We start from the raw sequence: 21,050 nt of genomic DNA, 5'->3' as shown, positions 1-21,050 counted from the left end.
TCCCCCAGTGACGTGGCAAATATGATTGGTCGAGCCGCAGGAGGCCAAAGGTTATAATGGCAGTTTGTGAGCGGACGAGGTTTCACCTCACTTCAACTGTTCCTCGACAATCAGCAAAATACTGGGATACTGTGTTCACTTCACATTACCAAAATACATGTAAACTGTTACAGTTTGTACATTCAATGACGTTACAATTCCTGCACATTTTCCCTGAAGGAAGCGACAGGCACAAGGCTGTGAACGAGCGGTCCGTCTGTAGCGATTAGGAGCATGTAAACGCGCTTAAAGTCGACATGAAATAACATTCGCAACCCATTTTACTTCAATAAACACATATGAAAATATGACAGCTGAGTGGATGGTCAGAAATAAAAAAAAGGAAACTGTTTTTTACATTTTGATGAAAAATTATGTAAACAGACATTTGTTTTTCTTTGGAACGTGTTTAAAGAAAGTGTTAACAATAATGTTTCATCTGTTAACGTTAGTTCAGTTACATGAACTAACAATGAAAAATACTTCTAAAGAATTTATTAATCTTAGTTAATGTTAATTTCAACAGTTACTAATACATTATTATAATAGTATGAATTTATATGCATTAACAGATGTATTTTTATTAACTACCCACATGACAAAAAAACTATTTTTTTATTTTTTAAATTAAAAATATACAAAAGAGGGCCAAAATATATTTATATTTGCTAAAATGTGTTTCAAAAATATATTTATTTATTTTGGCAATTTGTTTTTGTATAATTTTGAAAATATATTTAAAAAATATCAATATATTTTTAAAAGCGTTTAAAAGTTTATTTTGCCCTCCATATATATTCAATCCGAGAAAATATGTTCACATTTAAGGAACAACTTTATTTGTTTTCTATATATCACAAGTGAACATATATTAAAAAAAAAATTAAACATTAATTAATCGGAAATGTATTTTCTTGCCCCTGAAATACATTTTGAAATATAGTTTGATATATAAAGGTTGAAACTAAATATTTTCATATTTATATTCATAAAATATTTTTTATTTAAAATATATTTTGGCCAAAAAAAATAAAAAAATCCGAATGGGTCTCGTAATTTTTTTTTTAAATAAATAAATAATAATAAAAAAATGAATAAATGTATTGCTAGTTAATGCATCAACGGATTTTTAAGTGTTAATAAGAAAGCAAATAGGGTCAGTTTTGATTTCATGTCGACTTTAAAATACATATATAAATCGCACTCACGAACACGTCCGATATGTGTTTTCAGAGGTAAACGGCGGAAGACAAATACTGTTCAAAATCTGATGATTTTCAAGCATGTTCTAGATGTGAAATATGACCAAACATTCGTCTGCGAGTCTCTCTGTATCATTTCAGCTGCTAACTAATCAAGTAACAAACAAAAAAGAAAAGAAAAAACATGTAACTCCATTTTTCAGTTCGTCTTAAAAACCGTCAAGGAGGCACAATAGAAATACAATGGCTTTTCTACAAATTTACAAAAGAAAATAAAGACACGATGGAACAGACATCTAAAATATAATACTAAAACTCTACCCTTCCAGCATCCATCAGTGACTAAAAAAAACCCCGAATTAGACTATTTACAAACCATATACAACGTCCAAAAAGACCATGTTTGTGATTCAAAACATGCAAAAATATCATAACCATTTCATTTGAAATATTCACTTGCTTCATGAGTAAATAGATCACCAAAGGATCTTTAAATATCGTCCACTTTGGCAGGACCGGCGCATGCAGAAACCTGTTTCAGCACGGATGAGGGCTTCTGTAAACCTCCATGTCAAGGCAGATACGGCACAGAAAGAAGGCACAGATCTCGACAATAAACGCTGATGTGATTGGACTGCGTTCTGTTAAGATGAAGCGAAGCCGGTTTTGAGAGTGAACGGTCTGGGCTTGTGCGCGATGACTTTACGGTAATTAATGAGTCAGAACGGATGTTTCTGCCCGTTTGGTGTGGCTAAAACATTATATGAACTGCTTTAGAAAGCTGAATGCAATTGTGGAGACATCTTGCGCTGAACTGACCCGCTCAAAATCCTCTTAACGAAGAGAATCGAGTCGATGTTTATGGATCAGGTTGAGAGGAAAAAGCTAAGCTTTTACTTCATTTTGGTACAAAAATGCAATAATTGGACCTTTTTCCCCTCTCAAAAAAGAGGAAATCTGATTCAAGTGATAATATTAAACAAAGAGTTCACTCAGAAATGGAATCTGCATCATTAAGTTGATTTTCCTCAGCATACGTGGAGAGAAAATGACTGAGATGTCATCTTCGAGTGAGCTAATAACAACTAACTAACTAACTATCTGTGACCAGCTGATGAAATCAAACATGTCTTGATAAAAATCCTCAAGTGCTTATTTGATGAACCCTTCTGCCCAGCTCTCTCTCTTTGCATTAAACATCATTTGCAGTGATCTGAGAGCTGGGAAAACACACAGGAGAAGTTAAAACATCAAGCGGGAGCTTATGAGAGGAGAGAGAGGTGGAGGCACAGTTAATCATCCCCTTCAAAACATGAACTCTTTGATTAATCCATTCTTGACGTTCATCAGTTTCTTATGGTTTACTTGCAGATTTACAGCCGATATGTTTTGTGGATCCAGTCCAAGACGATCAGAGACAAGCTCCCGATCATGAAGAAGATGCCCACCACCAGGAAAATAGTTGCCTGGAGGAAAAAATAAATAAATTTACTTGAAATAATAAAATAAAACACAATTAAAATATAGGAATTATGGATTTTATATATATATATATATATATATATATATATATATATATATATATATATATATATATATATATACTCTTGTAAAATATAAAATATAAAAATAAAAGAGCATTACATAAATTAAAAACATTAAAATAAAATCTAATATAATAATTACACTATACAACATATTGTTTATTTACTGTAAAGTTTTACTTGTTTCTCGTATTACGTACTATAGTTTTATATATATATATATATATATATAGATATATATAATAGAATATACTAGTATATATAATAGAATATATATATATATAATAGAATACTCTATTTAATAAAATAATATAATATAATAAATATAACATAAAATAGAGCATTACATAGAATAAAACATTACAATAAAATCTAATATAATAGCTACATAATACAATATATTGTTTTTTTTCTATAAAGTAAAAACATGTTAATTATTTGTTTATTTATTATAACGTTTTACTTGTTTATTACTTTCTACAGTTATATATATGTATGTATAAATGTAATATGGATTACAGAAATCAAATTCCAAAAATTAAATACTTGTAATTAGAATATATAACATTTTAAAATGCTTCTAATCTGATTTAAAAAGCAAAGAAAGTTAGTTTTTTAAACGGACTTCATAATTACATTTTATTTACACATCATTTTAATATTTACCCTGAGATTTTAAGCTAATATTTTAATTATTATTATTAATTATTAGCATAAATTTTTTCAGTTTACATTATTATGATTTAATTAATTTTATCAATTCACAATTTCCCCGCAGTTTAGGAAACCCTGATGTTTAATGCACTTCATGTGCTGATAATAAAGACTAAAATTTATATTCTCTCTCTTTGTATTTTTGTTTTAATGAATGAGGTATATCATAATTATATTCAAATCAGTATAATAAATTGGTTATGTCAAAAGTATAAAGCAGCAAAAGTAATATAATGTGACGTAACGTAACATAACAATTAACATATACTTACAGATATTTTCTGCGGTGATCTGAACGGTAAGCTCTTGACCAGCCGCAGGTAAAACGCCGCCGGTAGGATGAAGATGAGCATGGTGGCCGCAGACGAACCTACAGGAGGAAGAGGAGGAATTAATGTGTGTGTGTTCAAGTCTTCTCCTCTCAAGAGGGAAAAGGGCCACATCTATTAAGAAGCAGAGTGTGGAGAAAGCACTGACCGATGAAGCCAAAGATGTCTCTGATGGTGGGGACGAAGATCACCAGGAGGTTGTTGAAGGCCAGTATAGCGGCGGCGATGAGGATGTGTCGGATCCAGCTGAACTCCTTTCCAGCGAAACACAGCGTGATGACTGACGAACGAATCTGAAAAACACAAACGAACAAAAGACCACTAAATCATTCACTTTAACAAAAGCAAGCACTTTTACAATATTGTGAGTGAAATGGGAAATACAAACACAACTATGGTTTATACACACACACACACACACACACACACACACATATATATATATATGAGTTATATATATATATATATATATATATATATAGTTTTTTTTTTTCACTTTTTATATACAGTATTTTTTTAACATAAATGTTTTTATTATATATTTATATATATATATATATATTGTATATATATATATATATATATATATATATATATATATATATACTCATATATATTTAATTTTATTTTAACAAATGTGTGATTAGTTTTTTTTTACATTTATTAAGTGTGTTTTTTACATTAAATTATTTAAATCTTTAGATATATATAAAATCACATTGTTTAAAAAATAATGTATATATAATGTGTATATATATATATATATATTATATATATATATATATATATATATTATGTGTCTGTATATATATATAAGGATTTAAATAATTAAATGTAAAAAACACACGTAATATTTATAGTATTTTCTTCACTTTTTAATATACATAATTTTTTTAAACAATAAATGTGATTTTATATATATATATATATCTAAAGAATTAAATGTAAAAAACACACTTAATACATGTAAAAATCACATTACACATTTGTTAAAAATAAATAAAAATTACATATATAAATAAAAAACATTTATTATTAATAAATTAACCTTTTTTAATTACATATATATTATACACACACACACACACATATATATATATAGTACTTTAAAAAAAAATCATGTTTTTTGCTTTAGATAGATAGATAGATAGATAGATAGATAGATAGATAGATAGAGATTAAACCGTGAAAAAATAAATATTTAAAAAAAAAAATATTTCTTTATAAAAAAAAAAAAAAAAAATAACTAGGTAATGTGGTTATAATAAATAAGGTTCTCTTCAGGGATAATACACATCATTTTTTATATGCACTGTGGTCCAGATCTCTAAGACCACATTAAGAATCTGTAATCGAGAGCCTTTGCAGCATGAAATGCTAAAGCTGCATCAGACATCCGGCGGCTTTACAGATGATTCGAAACAAATGAAAGCAAATAACTTCATTTATGAAACACGATTTTCTGTTTAGATTTAATCGAATTCCTTTGAGAACTAATATTACTGTTATAAAGTTATTGAAGCACTGCAAACACACACACACACAGAAGTCTGAATGGAGCAGGAACTGTACGATCCAGAGCAGGTGAGTGAATTATCTGAGCGCAGGTCACAGGACCCGGGCTGATCCGCTCAGAGCATGAGAACCAGCTCACACTGGGCCAAAGTTCACACACACACACACACACACACACACACACACACACACACACACACACATGCACACAGAGTGGGCGGAGCCTGAGACAGGATTACAAGTGTAAGTGTGTGGTAGAGTTGCATCAGCCAGCAGCAGGACTAACGGCTGACTGACAGAGGTTGACACCGATCACTCAAGCAGAGATCGCATGAAATGCAGCTGGACTTTCAACTTCTAAAGATACAATTTCAGCATAAACACTGAATAGAGAGAGAAAGAGTCTTTAAAAAGCCTGTGAATCCAAGCGTGTTGTTGCTTTCAGTTCATGTTGAGTGCATCTATACACTAGTGCTCCTGAAATCTGTAATAAACAATCAACTTAGAAATTCACTGTAAACACTCAGAATTTTGTTTCGTTTTACACTAAAAACATCTAAAAGTTTTCTAAAAGTTTTATTAAAAAAACCTAAATTAAGTGAGTTTGTGCTTAAAATAAGAACAAAAAGATACAGTAAATGTATTTTAATAATATTTATAAATTAATAAATAACATATTATTAATACTTTTTCATATTATTAATAATCTGTTGATGCATAAAGTCATTTTAATTCTTGAGTAAATGTGTCTTCATTTGTGATTGTGCAGATATTTTAAATGAAAAAAATTGACAAAAATAATGTTTTTTTTTGCAGTGTATACCTCTAAACTCCTGCTGCGACAATTAATCGTTTATTTTTAATTATGTTAACGGAAATAACAAAGTGAAGACTTACAATTAAGACAAACTATATAAAACATTTAAGATTCTTTTTTAAATACACCAGTTAAATATCTCCAAGTAAAAACACTATTTGCATTAAAAACTGTATTTTTGATCAATTAAATGCAACCTTGGTGAGCAGAAACACTTTTTATTTGAAAAATATTTAATATATGTTAATAATATATGTTCAAGTTTAAATCTGAGGTCAGTGTTTTTGTGGCATGAAAACAGGCCACTTCTGCTACTTTACAAATACTATAATCTAAGAAATGTCTATAGGATATAGTTGCCCTAAATAGCTTAGTGTTAGTGTAGATAACTACATTTTCAGCCTCGGTGTTGTTTATTTACTTGAAGTTAGTAGCTTAACATGCTAGTTTCAGAGAAAGGGCTCCAAAAATACCTGCTGAGATCACAAAGAGAGACGCAGAGAGAGTTCAGACATCAACCACAAAACCAGATGAAGACAAGCACCACTGCAGAACAGCAACACAGACCACGTTTCAGAGAAACCCTTGTGGTTCTGAGAGGAAGAGCGCAGGGAGCTTCACACTCAAACTCATATAAAGACCCTAAACTCAGAACGGAGACGGCTCTGTCTCCTGTACGCAGCTGTAGTGTTGCTCTCAGTCAGGTGTAAACTATCATACGTGATCATGTGAGTGAAGCTCACTGACCCTCACAGGCACTGACATGACCTTTGACCCCAGGCTGCACTGACCTCACAGTGTGACCGGTTTAATCACAGAGTCAGAGCACAAACTATCATAAAGAGTTAGCAGTAGTAAATATATAATAAAAATAAATAAAATATATATTTAAAAAGTGAATCAAAAAGTATTACACATTCAATAATAAATGTGAAAAAATAACCCATTTAATAATTAAATATAATATATAATAGTTAAACATAATAGTACTTTATATAATAATATTTTTACATTTTATATTTTTATATTTACCTATATAATTTAGAATTACATTTTAAAGTTTTTTTAATTATATGTTATGTTATAAATATATTAATACATACATATATATATATATATATATACACACACACACACACACATTTAAAAAAAAACTATATGTTCATAAACTTAATTTATTAATAAATATATAACCCAATGTTATTATTAAAAAATATTAAATATAAAATATTTAACAGAATGTTTGTAAAACATATATTTAATATGTGCAAAATTATAAATGTATTTTAATGTTAAAATATTAATATTTATTTTAATAATTTTGAATAATTGATTAATAATAAATTATTAAAATAATAATGAGATATAATAACAAAAATTAGGTTATATTAAAATATCATACTTTTAAAGAAATATTAATTACATAATAATAAATACATAAAAATTACATATGTACTTTCCTTGAACCCATTTGTAACTCTGCAGATTGTTGAAAGTGTAATAAACCATGGCCTCATTGAATCAAGCATCTGATACAAGTGAAACTGGAGCTGAAGGGCCCCGGGGTCCTTTATAAGGGCACCGAAGCGGCACACCTGTCACTGCTCATGTAGCAAATGTGCTCGCTAATGTTCAAGAGCCTTGATTCAGAGCACTGTGTGAGAGTTAGGAGAACAATGTGCATCTGATCTCGATCCAGGATGTGTCCTGAGAAAACTGGCACAGTCCTGAATTCATACCAGAGAACTTTTATATCATCAGTAAACGCTCATCATCAAAGGCCCAGCATCATCGTTTATGACTCGTTTATGCTCATTCAGAATAAAACTGTTGGTCCGTGTCGCCCGTCTGTCTTGTTTCTGTTAGCGGGTGTCGTCTGCGAGTCGGACTCAAGGTCTCCGTTGCCTCTCAGACAAAACAGAAGAAATCTTGCGGACCGTGATATTTAAGAGAGACTTGAAGGCCTTGGAAACACAAAATGTCACAAGCTGTGCAAGCCCTGATGTAAAGCTCATGAACACAGAGCAAGGCCTCAGCTCAGCTGTGCTCTTTCACACAAGCCATCGCATGCTAAAGCTGTTTAAACAGCCAAGGCTCGGCAGCCTCTCACGTTTTTAGACAAACTAATCAAATAATACCAGCACACTAGAGGAACTGCAGGAGTGTTTCGTGTGCTTATAGCGCCTCCGGTGGCCACATGATGTACTTTTATCAAGGTCACTGACTGCACTGCATCAGGTAATATTCCACTGGCTTTGATCGCCCCTCCCTCACCATGTGTGTGTGTGTATGTGTGTGTGTGTGTGTGTGTGTGAGAGAGAGAGAGAGAGAGAGAGAGAGAGAGAGAGAGAGAGAGATGCGGAAGAGAGGCTGGCGAGAGAGAGAGAGAGGGGAGGGCGGGGCTTGAGCAAAAGAAGCTCTAGAACGCCCTCTGCCTGTCACATGTCAGAAAAATAAATATTTCATTTAACAAATCAGTGTTATTTTAGTATCACTGATATACCATGATAGTTTTAAGTAATATTTTGGATTAGATTTTAATCTTTTGAGTTTTAGTAATTTTTATTATTTATTTATTTTCTTAAATGTATATAAATATATATATTTTTATGTATTGGTTTTAGTTATTTTAGTACATTAAAAATGATAAACATTTTCTTAGCAACTAGCTGAAATGAATTAAGTTTAGATGTTTTTAGATATTATTTCAGTTAATTCAAATCATTTTTTTATGGTTTTAGTGTCATTGATATTCTATTACAGTCTGCTAATATTTTAAAATATATTTTATTTTTCTATTTTCTGTTTTAATAATTTTGTTATGCATTTTTGTATTTTTATTAGTTTTTTTTTTTTTTAAGAGAGTCGTATATTTAAGTTTTTTTTTTATAATTCATATAATAATAAATTTTTAATAAAAAATATAAAATAAAAAAAAAAATAGTACTTCAATTTAAGTTTGAACAACTTTTTAAAAAATAACCTTACAGTAATGTAAAAGGGCTCCCTATAGTTTAGAGCAGAATCTGAGGTAGATTTTTATCCCTAAGAAAATTTATTACAATTGAATTAATCTAAAGAAAGAGAAATTTGTTCAATAAACCAATGTTTAATAAAAAAGCAATTTTATGTTTAGTTTTTTCCCCCTGCGGTCATGTTTGTGTACCGTTACACCCCTAATGTCTACACAGTTTAAAAAAAAAAATATTTATTAGTTTTAGTTATTTATCAAGTTATATTAAACAAAAGCATGTTTTTCCAGGGAATGATGCCGATGCATGAAAGGCCACAATAAGAGGACATGAATAAATAAAAGAGCATCAAAAACACATCAAACACACGTCAAAGTGTTTCAGAATGAAGGACGGTGACGCCCAACATGTGTGTTTTGTTACTCACAGGGAACAGCACTATGGGAACGGTCAGCGTCACCGCCGTCAGCACAGCCAAACGCACCAGCAGAAGCATCGTGTCAAACTTGTAGACCTTGGTGAAGGTGTGAAGCAGCTCTGCCTCGACATGATCTGATACACAGACCGCGAGAGAGAGAGTGAGAGAGAGAGAGAGAGGGTCGATGCGCCGACGAGGCTGAGAGCGAAGAGAGCCGAGAGGAGAGCGCTTGGAATGTGTGCTGAAGGTGTGTATGAGAAGAGCGTAATGTACCATAAAACGTCAGATAGCCGAACAGGGCGGAGTTTTTTTTTTTTTTTTAGCAAAACGTCAGATAGCCGAACAGGGCGGAGAACAGGTACATCACCAGCATGGCCAAGATGGACAGGTTCGAGACCCTCTGCATCTTCCTCCGAGAGCGACTGCAGAACAGCAGGAGTCACAACAGAAACAGCTTCAGGAAATATATCACGGGTCTTGGGTATGTGATTATAATGGTATCAGTCAATATCAGCCGTTTTTAACTGTTAACTTCAGACTATTGAAAAATACTGTGATGGTGTCAGATTTAATTTGATATGTAATATAACATAATACAAAACAATATTAAAATATCTTAGTATCCAATTGTTTTTGTTACTGGACCTGATGCCATTTAAAAATAAATAAATAAATAAATAAATAAATAAATAAAATTGTCAATGTGTGAGATATAAACATTTTGTGGAACCGGATTCTATTTGAAACATAACATAACATAACATAACATAACATAAAGTTACAGAGACATAACAGTAACATAACAATAACACCAAATTTTAAAATCTCAGTGTTTTTTGTAAAAAAAAAAAAAATTAATAATAATAATAATAATAATAATAATAATAAAACTACATAAAACGATTTAATTAATATAATATAATATAATATAATATAATATAATATAATATAATATAATATAATATAATATAATATAATATAATATAATATAATTAAGCCAAATTTCTAAATCTCAGTGTTTTTTTTGTTTTACTGGACCTAGTTGCATGTATATAAAACATAATACTAATAATAATAATAATAATAATAATAGTAATAATAATAAAACTTCACATAAAACTATTAATATAATATAATGATAATATAAATATAATGATAATATAATATAACTGATAATATAATATAATATAATATAATATAATATAATATAATAAAGCCAAATTTCTAAATCTCAGTGTTTTTGTTACTGGACCTGATGCTATTTAAAAATAATAATAATAATAATAAAGTAATTATATTTTTTAAAAAACAACTACTTAAAACTATTTAAATAATATAATATAATAAAATATAATATAGTAATATAATAAATCCAAATTTCTAAATCTCAGGGTTTTTGTTACAGGACCTGATGCTATTTAAAAAAAAAAAAATAATAATAATAATAATAATAAAGTAGTGCTGTCAAATGATTAATCACGATTAATCACATCCAAAATAAAAAATTTTTGTTTACATAATATATGCGTGTATGCTGTGTATATTTATTATGTATATATAATTACAAACACATGCATGTATACATTTAAGGAAAAAATATGTTATGTTTATATATTAAATATATTATATATAATATAAACATATAAGAATAAAATATATAAATGTATATACATGTAAATATTTTCAAAATATTTCCTGTATGTGTATGTATTTATATATACATAATAAATATACACAGTAACATACATATAGTATGTCAACAAAAAACTTTTATTTTGGATGCGATTAATCATATCACAACAATAAAAAAAAAATAATAATAATAATAAAAAACAACTACTTAAAACTATTTATATAATATAATATAATATAATATAATATAATATAATATAATATAATATAATATAATATAATATAATATAATATAATAATAATATAATATAATATAACAATACAAGCCAATGTTCTAAATTTCATTTTTTTTTTTTACTGAAACTGATGCTATTTAAAAATACACTATTTAAATAATTACCTGTTTTTGGGCAATTTTCTATATTGGTGCATTATGTTTTTCAGTTATAATCTTTTAAGTCTTTAATTTATTGGACAGAACAGATTTTTTTTTGCACATGTACAAAGTTTTTCTCACTCTTTGAGTTCACTGTAGATGGGCAGAACTTCAGGATGACACACGAAAGCAAAGGCGAGGATGGGGACGGTGTACGCAGTCTGAAAGACAAATACAACAAACGCACAGTTTACAGCACAGTCTTCTCGTCTGACAGGATCAATGACATATTTGTCTAATATCGTCTGCATCGTCACCTGTGAGTTGAACACAAAGTATTTGGGTGTGCACATGTCCTCGACGTCCTCGGGGTGAGGCGTGATCTGGACGGCGCTGTGGACCGGCGTGTGAGGATCCAGGTGAGGTCCGTTCACTGCTGATACAGAGGCCAGTGCCGAGGCGTTCTGCAGCGTGTACAGACCCAGAGCGTCCGAGCCGTTCATGCTCATGTTTGACTCGTGCTCGTAGAAGAACGGCAGAGGACAGGGCAGGATCGTCTTCTTATAGATCAGCTGAGAAATCAAGAGAGTGTCATGAAACCATGCATAAGAAATATTTCAACCCAAAGAGAAAGTCCTGTCATCGTTTACATCAGCCTCGTGTCATTTCAAGCATAAAAAACGCCAAATAAAGAGCGAAAAAACAAATACAGTAGTCCATACAACTTTCTACATCTCCTGAAGCATAATAATAGATGTTTTTTGGATATTTCTGGAAAACATGAAAACGTGAAAAATCTGCTTAAATTGTGACTTTTTTGTGGTCCAGAGAAGGAAAGTAAATCAGGTTTTGAATTATTATGAGGGTTATTTAATGAAGCTAAAACCATAAAAAACAGTTACTTGAAGTGAAATAAATAATAATAATAATAATAAAAATAGTAATTTAGTAAATGTACTAAACTAAAACTAGAATAAAAATTTATAAAAATATATAGACTTATTTTAGAAAAAAAAGATTACTGAAAATTATTATTAATGGATTTTTAAAATGTTAACTAAAATTAATTGTTAAAGGCTCTGAACAGGATTATTATGGTTAACTAAAACTAAAAGCATTACATTTTAATTTGCTTAAAATAAATATCAAATAAAATATATTTTAAAAAAAAAATCTTTTTTTTTTAATTAATTGAGTTCAACTTTATGTATTAAAATAACTAGAACTATAATAAAAATAAAAACTACATAGACATTTTTAAAAAAAAAACTATTAATAAAAACTATAATGGTATCTCAATGACACTAACTGAACACTGGTTTGGAACAGCGTTAGGGTGAGTAAATCATTTAAATTTTTACTGAACTACTCTTACTGACACATGAATGTTGTAACATCATATAACACACAGTGGCATGAGAGCCGATAAGAAAACAGCGTCAGTAAACGTACCACTCCCACGAAGAACACCATGCATGAGAGAGAGAAGCCGCTGGTGTACCCGAGATACCCTGAGAGACGAGAACCAGTTAGACACACTTCACAAACTCAACCTTCCTTCCCTGACGCTTCAGACAAAGTCTTACCGAGGTTCTTCAGCAGAGACAGCGGGAGAATGATGCCGATAGACACAAACACCACCAAATAATTCCCGTTCAGATACCACTCACTGCACAGAGGAGAAGGGCATTTCATCATGATCCCATCCAATCCCACAATACCTCGAAACAAGCTGCGGTGTGATTACGACTGAATTCAAATATACAATACAGACTGTTTCAAAGTAGCTGCACAGAAATAAACAAGAAAACAATTATAAAATGACTTCAATTTCAGCAGACAGCTCTACAAGAAGACAAAATTACATGCTATTAGTCGTTTTCTTGGAAATGCATCAAAATTAAGTGTGTTTTCCTTTAAAAATAAAAATAAAAAGACAAAATATCTGCCAATGAGGTCAGAAAAATATACTTCCTTTTCCTTTAAGACCCCATTGGCAGATGATTGTTTTTAGCATAAACTTTCTTAATTTTGATACATTTTTCAAAAAACAAGACTTCATTTCTTAAACATATTTTTTATACATTTGTTCTAAAACATAATACATTTTAAAATTACTATTAATTACGATTAATTTTTAATCCATTTAAAATAGATATAAATTTACACATTTCATTAACAAGAAAAATAATCTTGTTTTCCCTTTGAATAAGGTTTATTTTTCTGAGCCCACTGGCAGATATCTGTTCTTGTTTTGAGCAAAAATTCACTTTATTATGATACACTTTTCACAAAACAAGTTGTAATATATTTAGTAATTATTTAAAAAATATTCTAAAGTAAAAATAACAATACATTTAAAAATTACAAATATTTTAATCTATTTAAAGTAAATATAAAATGCACATATTAATTTCATTAACACAAAAAATCTTATTGTTAATAACTAATCTGAATCTTTAAAAATAACACATTTTGATACACTTTTCAGAAATCAATACTAAATGCAGCTTGATTTAAGGATGTTTAGATATTTGTAATGGTAAAAAATATCAAAATACTGAGGAAGAACGTCATTTTGCAATGTAAACTCACAAATACATGAACATTTAATTGAAAATTGCAAATCATGTATCCCAGTTGGCACATCCACAAAAAAACAAAAAAAAAAAAACACATTTTAGTTTTTGTTAAATAATATACAAATAATGAAAATATTGATTTTGTACGCTTTTGATTGATGCATCGATCCATATTTCTCTCCACAAACTCATATTGCAGCAAATTTGCATCATAAATGAGTCATTATGCTTTCATCTACTGCTATACAGACACAAACACTTAATAAACATCACTGAGACTTACCCAGAGCTCTCCTCCAGCCTGAGAAAAGCTCGAATCACCTCCGGCAGCTCGTATTTGACTATGAACAGGTAGCTGGACATGGCTGAAGACAAACCAAACACATTAATATCACATCACTCGCGCTAAAAACTAAAGATTCAAGCTATTTTAAAGATAACATCTTTACCTCCTATATTCTGCAGAGTTATCGATCCAAAGGCTGCCATTTTTCCCGGCCATCCAAACGCTTTTTCTCCGAGCTTCTCGTAGATCAGCGAGCCTGGAGTCAGAGGCGTTATAGCATCGAATGCATGCTTGGTATATTAATGTGTGTTTGTCATCTCTCCTTAAACTCACCTCCTTCTTTGGCCGTCACTAGTAACAGATGAACGGAGTAAAGCGACAGGATAGCGACTCCAAGCAGGAGAATGCTGGAAAAACAAAGAAAAGGCAGAAATCCATTGACTAAAATATAAAACATCATGTGTTCAAATACAAAGTTAACAGGGAACGTTTTTAAACGTTATCTAAATGTTAGGATGAAACAGTCTTAAAGTAATGTTTATGGAATGTTCTTGTAACGTTGAGAGGAAACGTTCCGGGATCAACATTCTCGGAACATTCTTTTGATGTGATTTGTATTCGATGAACATTCTAAGAAACGGTTTTGTAACCCTTAAATAACGTTCTAATAACGACAAGAAAACTGGACACTATAACGTTTTAAAATATTAAAAATAAACATTTAAATAAGAAGTAGAATGTTGTAAGAAATGTTTTTGTAACTTTTAAATAACGTTACAATCGCATGAAAACTGGACATTATAACGTTTGTAGAATATTACATATAAAGGTTTCAATAATGTTACATTTTGTGTAAAAATAAAGTTAGTAGAACGTTGGAAGAAACGTTCTTGTAACATTTAAATAACATTCTAATCGCAACAAGAAAACAGGACTTTTTAACATTTTACAATATTAAAAATAAACTTTTTTTGTAACCATTAAATAACATTCTAATAACAACAAGAAAACTGGACACTATAACGTTTTACAATATTACAAATAAACATTTAAATAAGAAGTAGAATGTTGTAAGAAACGTTTTTGTAACTTTTAAATAACATTACACTCGCATGAAAACTGGACATTATAATGTTTGTAGAATATTACATATAAATGCTTAAATAATGTTACATTTTGTGTAAAAATAAAGTTAGATGAACGTTGGAAGAAACGTTCTTGTAACATTTAAATAACATTCTAATCACAACAAGAAAACAGGACTTTTTAACATTTTACAATATTAAAAATAAACGTTTTTTTGTAACCTTTAAATAATGTTTAATTAAACTGGACTTTTTAAATGTTTTTATAAACTGTAAAATATTTGCTATTTATCATACGTTCTCATATTTATTTATTTTTTAACAGTTTTGTACAGTCATAATTTTGTTTTCATAAAATACCGTTTTATTTGCAACGGTCACTATTTTCCATTTTGGTGATTTGTATTAAAACCATTTTGAACCGCAAAGATCATAATTATTCATTTTAATAGTGGTATACAGAACACAACACACGACAATTAAAAAACATACAAAATATGCTGTCCCTGTTTTTACTTCATAGATGAGTCAGCTTTTAATGATATTTGACCGCTGATGGTTTTTATTTCCGAAATCTGTTTAGAGGGGATCTTCAGCATTTGCGTGTCAATGCACAGACACATACATGAGCGGCCTGCATTTAGAAAGCGCTTCGAAAATAAACCTCAGCTAATGTCGGAGGATGTTACTAACCAGGCGATACAAGATCAGACCTACAGAGGAGGGTCGAAACTTTGCCTAAGAGTTTTAATTACCAGCAAATCAAGTCCACAATTCAGCTCATTTTAGCCAAGAACCGCCACCTTTGACAGGAAGAGACCATCTGAACGACATATAAAGTGGTCAATATCCAGAACCAGCTACAGCTGGCTGGTTTACAGCCCATAAATCACGTCTGATTCCCTCTCAGCTGCAGGTGTGCGTCCAGCGCTGCCTCCTGCTGGCCATACGCAGCTGACTGCTGTCAGTCACACACACTCACACACACACATGCACTCTTTAACCCTTCACTGAACAGCAGACCACAGCCGCTAGCTAAATATAGCTACATAGTTTCTTTGCGATATGCGCGGTGTAGCGTGTCACAGACAGGAGAAGTCCTGCCGTCCCGACAGAGTGCATTCTCTGATAAGAACCGCTCTGGAAGCACCACAGCAGACATTTCAACTTTTGAAACAATACATAAATAGATTTTAATTTTAGTCATTTACTTTTATTTATTTTTAATTTTTTTATAAATATGTCTATATAGTTTTTATTCATTTTCATTTCAGTTTTGGGTAATTTAAAAATGTAAAATTTAAACATCTCTCTCTCTGTTTTTTTTTTTTTTGCTATGCCCTGACAGTAAAAATAAATACATTTTTAATTTATATATATATATATATAATATATATATATATATATATAGTATATATACACACACACACACACACACACACACAACACATCCAGTACATGTATATATTTTAATAAATATTTTTGTATATATATATATATATATATATATATATATATAATTAAATAAATATATATTACATATATTTCATAATCTATACGCTTGTGTATTTACATATACATAAATGCAGTACGCACATATATATTATGTAAACACAAACTTTTATTTTGGATGCGATTAATAGTTTATTTATCATATGTATAATTTTTTTTTATTGCTTTAAATTAAAACTTTTGAAATGCAGTATAAATAAATACTAAATAAATAATATTGGTTGGCCATAGCAAGTTTATTAAAACGCTTTTAAATCATTATATATATATATATATATATATATATATATATATATATATATATATATATATATATATATATATATATATATATATAATTATTATATGTATTTTTATTTATTTATTTATTTAAAAAATATATTTTATCCCCCCCAAAAAAATAAAAATAAAATAAAATCTGGCAAAAAAAACCAATGAGGATCTCAGTTAGAGTGATTGCATTAAATTTGTACACAAATAATAAAAGAGCCTAATTTAATTAGTCACACTTAATATTTAGTTAAGAAAGAAGCAATGACAATATTAATATGACTAGTACCTACTTTCCAACATATGCATTTCATCAACCAGGATTAGGATTGGCTGAAAGTTCTGGCACCTCATTAATATTCATGAGCCAAGCTGATAAGTTCTATAGCATGCTCCTCCCACTTTATACTTTATACAAATACTCACACAAACAGTATGATGCCAGTGTTGGCCATGGCGAAAGACAATCCCAGAATTCCACTGCCCATGATGGCGTTACTGAGATTAAAGACGGACATCCCAAACGACGCGTGACCCGGGTGCTAAGAGACAGAGAGAGAGAGAGAGGGTTAGTCAACAGAGAGAGAGAGAGAGAGAGAGAGAGAGAGTATGAATATGCAAATGAGTATCAGAACAAGAATCTTACATATTCTTCTTCATCATATTTCTTCTTCTTCATGATGCCATTGGTGAGAAACTTCTGACTCTCTGCGTCGTCCTCATCCAGGAACTGGCTGTAATCGACAGCACGCACACGTGAATTCAGACACCTTGTTAAGACATTTCACAGGCTCTGTGTGTTTGCGGTCACATGACGAATCGAAGCATGAATATGTCAGCATATGTCCACATTTCCCACCAAACTGTGTGTCACAATGTTCTGCAAGTGGACATCAAACAGCGTCAGGGTGAAACACACACAACGGTGACTCTGACCTGGCCTTCTCTGAGTCGATGGGCGTGAAGCGATCGTCCACGCTGCTTTCATCGTCCGCCTCCATGCTCACTTTCTTCAGCTCCAGACGGTCCATGTTCACAGCAGAGGATTTCGTCTTTGGGAAAAGAACTGGAAGAAGCACCAGAGAAATTTGGTTAGAGCTGGAATCGACAGCAAGAAGCAGCTCAAATATAAGATCAGTACATCATTCACAGTGTCTTCATGACGTTTTTAATCATAAAGAACGAGTTAATGCATCCAAATTCTGGCAGGTTAACTATTCCTACGTTGACCTAAAACAAGTCAATATATCAACATCAGATGTATTGACATGAATATGTTGTAATAAATCAGTCGATATAACCTCAACACAAAACAAATCTGGCCCGGGCTGCTGTTTCTTTCATCAGTTTCAAGGTTGGTTGTATTTAAATGTATTGCCATATTGGCTGATTCCACATTCAACAAGCAATGCAATTCTGGGTCCATCCTTGTCGTTGTCTAATGACAATAAAATCTGGGCAAAGACATCTGTCTGACAGACAAGTCAGTGCTACAATATTGACATTTTGCTGGTTCTTTGCCCACAGGTTTCAAGGACCACCAGCAACATGATCTTTCACCCATGGACAACGAACACAGATCGATGTCACCCTCCGTCTACAGCGCACATTAATAGAGAGAGAGAAAAAATGATCTATGATCAGCCAAGGTTAATAATTATTATTATTTTTTAAAATTATATATTAATTTATTCTATATAATATTATATTTAATATTATATTATCTGTATAATATAATATTTTATTTTCTATATTTTTAATTTTTTTATTTTATATTTTATTTTCTATAAATGTATTAGTCCACATTTTATTCACTATTTCAGTTTTCTATCCATGATTGTTAGTTTTAGATTCAGTTAATCCAATTATTTTAGTTTGGAACTTTTTAAGTTTTCATCTTTTTTTTTATATATATTTACAACCTTTATTAGCTAAAATCATAGAAACAATTGTTTGAATAATTTCAGAGACATAATAACATAACTTTTTATGTATAAGATACTTCTTTACAAAATATAAAAATATAAAATAATATACATCAACTAGCCAACAAAACAACACTTCACACTCACATTATAAAAAAAAATTACAATAAAATAAACAAAATAAAAAAAAAAAAAAAATGAAATTCATATAGACATATAAAAAGCAAAAACAACATTTAACTAAAATTAAAATAAAAGTCTTTAGTTAGCAGCTCAGGGGCCGGATTCACAAAACATTCTTAAGAAGAAATGTCTTCTTAACTGCCCTTTTCTTATTTTTTAACTTTAGAAAAAAGTTACAAATATTTTTTGTATTCCCAAAAATCCATCTTAAGAATATTCTTATCTTTTTTCTTAAGATTGTTCTTAAGACAAAACCTAAGAAGAATTCAAATTCTTGAAAAGAATCTTCTTAAAAATCATCGTAAATAACTTCTTAAATTTAGGACGGCCCCAGACTGGTCTTAAATCCCAAACAGTATGAATTATTTAATTAATTTATGGGTTATTTCAAATTAATTGTTATATTTAAGCATTACAACAACAGCTACATATAATACATAGTAGGACTAGAGATGTGCACGAGTTTTCTGAAGTGATCGATGACCGTTAATGTAAACACGATCGTTCATGATGATTAGAGTATGTGTGACGCTGCTTTTTGCGGACTTCAAAACTCAGTAGCAACTCTAAAACGAGTCAGATTATAAGGAGCTTTAATTAAACGCTTTTAATTTTAGTTTATGAATACGGCATAATCTTTGAGAGTATTCAGTGCATCTGAACACGCAGGACGCATTTGCTGTAGAAGCATTCACTCAGAACACAGCACAGAAATTAATGAAACATATCGCTGCAGTTTGAGACGGGCTATTTTTAAAGCAACTGTTCAAAAACAACCGGCATTAAAAACGTGAAGCTGAGCGGCAGTCAAAATAGCGACTAAAATAGTGTGCGTGCTTATTATGATTATTAGGGTAATGTTTTTATAAAGTCTGTGGGTAATCTACAGGATTTCTTAATTTATTGCTTTTTTTTTAGATTTTCGTTAATGCAGCCCCAGATCTTTAATTAGTAGACAGTGATAGTACCAGTGCTATGTTGTCATTACAATCACACACACGTCACTATTGCTGGATTCAGCATTTATTTCCTGCCGAGTGTTGCTGCAGGACTCAGTGTTTTGCTCCAGCTCCACATAAAGGCTGTGTTTGTTCAGTGTTTGGGTTGAGGACTCATGTATCTGTGTCTGATCCGCTCCATGACGCATGAGCTCTGGAATCAGCCGCGTTTAGCCGCGAGCCGGCACACACCTGTTACGAGCGCACAGCGCTCACTGGCCTCAGGTCTGCTATTTCCAGCCCATGCAAGGCACAAACCGTCCTGAAAACCATTTCCTGAGCGGCCAGCAGGACGGAGAACATTACATAAGACTCCGATGAGCCAGTTAATAAAACGAAACACCGCCAAACAATTCTTACACCCCATTACCCACAATGCTCCTCTTCACTGACACAAAGCCCTCATTGATAGGATTCATGAACGTGGCCAGAGAAATCGCTGAACTATAGACTCATGGAAATATTCCACAGGACTGAGAATGAACGCAGATGTGGTGCATTTACTGGATTCACACACGAGAACATAAGGTAAACAGTTTTTACTGTGTGCATTCATGCTACGGCTGGACAATCAGACTTCTAGAAAACAGCAGCAATACGTTAAAACACACCAATGTTTAATTCAATAATAATACAAATCAGAATAAACAC

The 21,050-nt window shown here is 31.0% G+C and overlaps 1 protein-coding gene across 1 annotated transcript in view; it reads right to left on the bottom strand.

Moving 5' to 3' along the window:
• LOC109108335 overlaps positions 1 to 21,050 on the bottom strand; it is a 50,498-nt gene that overhangs the window by 21,525 nt on the left and 7,923 nt on the right. Inside the window, exons 2-16 of the mRNA XM_042736099.1 lie at positions 18,230 to 18,359; positions 17,940 to 18,027; positions 17,720 to 17,835; positions 14,760 to 14,833; positions 14,590 to 14,682; positions 14,424 to 14,505; positions 13,145 to 13,227; positions 13,011 to 13,069; positions 11,876 to 12,130; positions 11,700 to 11,779; positions 9,876 to 9,972; positions 9,601 to 9,690; positions 3,977 to 4,121; positions 3,772 to 3,869; positions 2,619 to 2,707 (exon numbers count right to left, since the gene is read on the bottom strand). Coding sequence (XP_042592033.1) covers positions 2,619 to 2,707; positions 3,772 to 3,869; positions 3,977 to 4,121; positions 9,601 to 9,690; positions 9,876 to 9,972; positions 11,700 to 11,779; positions 11,876 to 12,130; positions 13,011 to 13,069; positions 13,145 to 13,227; positions 14,424 to 14,505; positions 14,590 to 14,682; positions 14,760 to 14,833; positions 17,720 to 17,835; positions 17,940 to 18,027; positions 18,230 to 18,324 — 1,544 coding nt within the window. The 5' untranslated portion in view covers positions 18,325 to 18,359. The remainder of the gene's footprint in view (positions 1 to 2,618; positions 2,708 to 3,771; positions 3,870 to 3,976; positions 4,122 to 9,600; positions 9,691 to 9,875; positions 9,973 to 11,699; positions 11,780 to 11,875; positions 12,131 to 13,010; positions 13,070 to 13,144; positions 13,228 to 14,423; positions 14,506 to 14,589; positions 14,683 to 14,759; positions 14,834 to 17,719; positions 17,836 to 17,939; positions 18,028 to 18,229; positions 18,360 to 21,050) is intronic.

This window comes from Cyprinus carpio, chromosome A4, assembly GCF_018340385.1.
Source record: "Cyprinus carpio isolate SPL01 chromosome A4, ASM1834038v1, whole genome shotgun sequence".
Lineage (NCBI taxonomy): Eukaryota > Metazoa > Chordata > Actinopteri > Cypriniformes > Cyprinidae > Cyprinus > Cyprinus carpio.
Note: the sequence above shows the minus strand (reverse complement) of the source record. Positions and strands in the feature narration are given on the sequence as shown.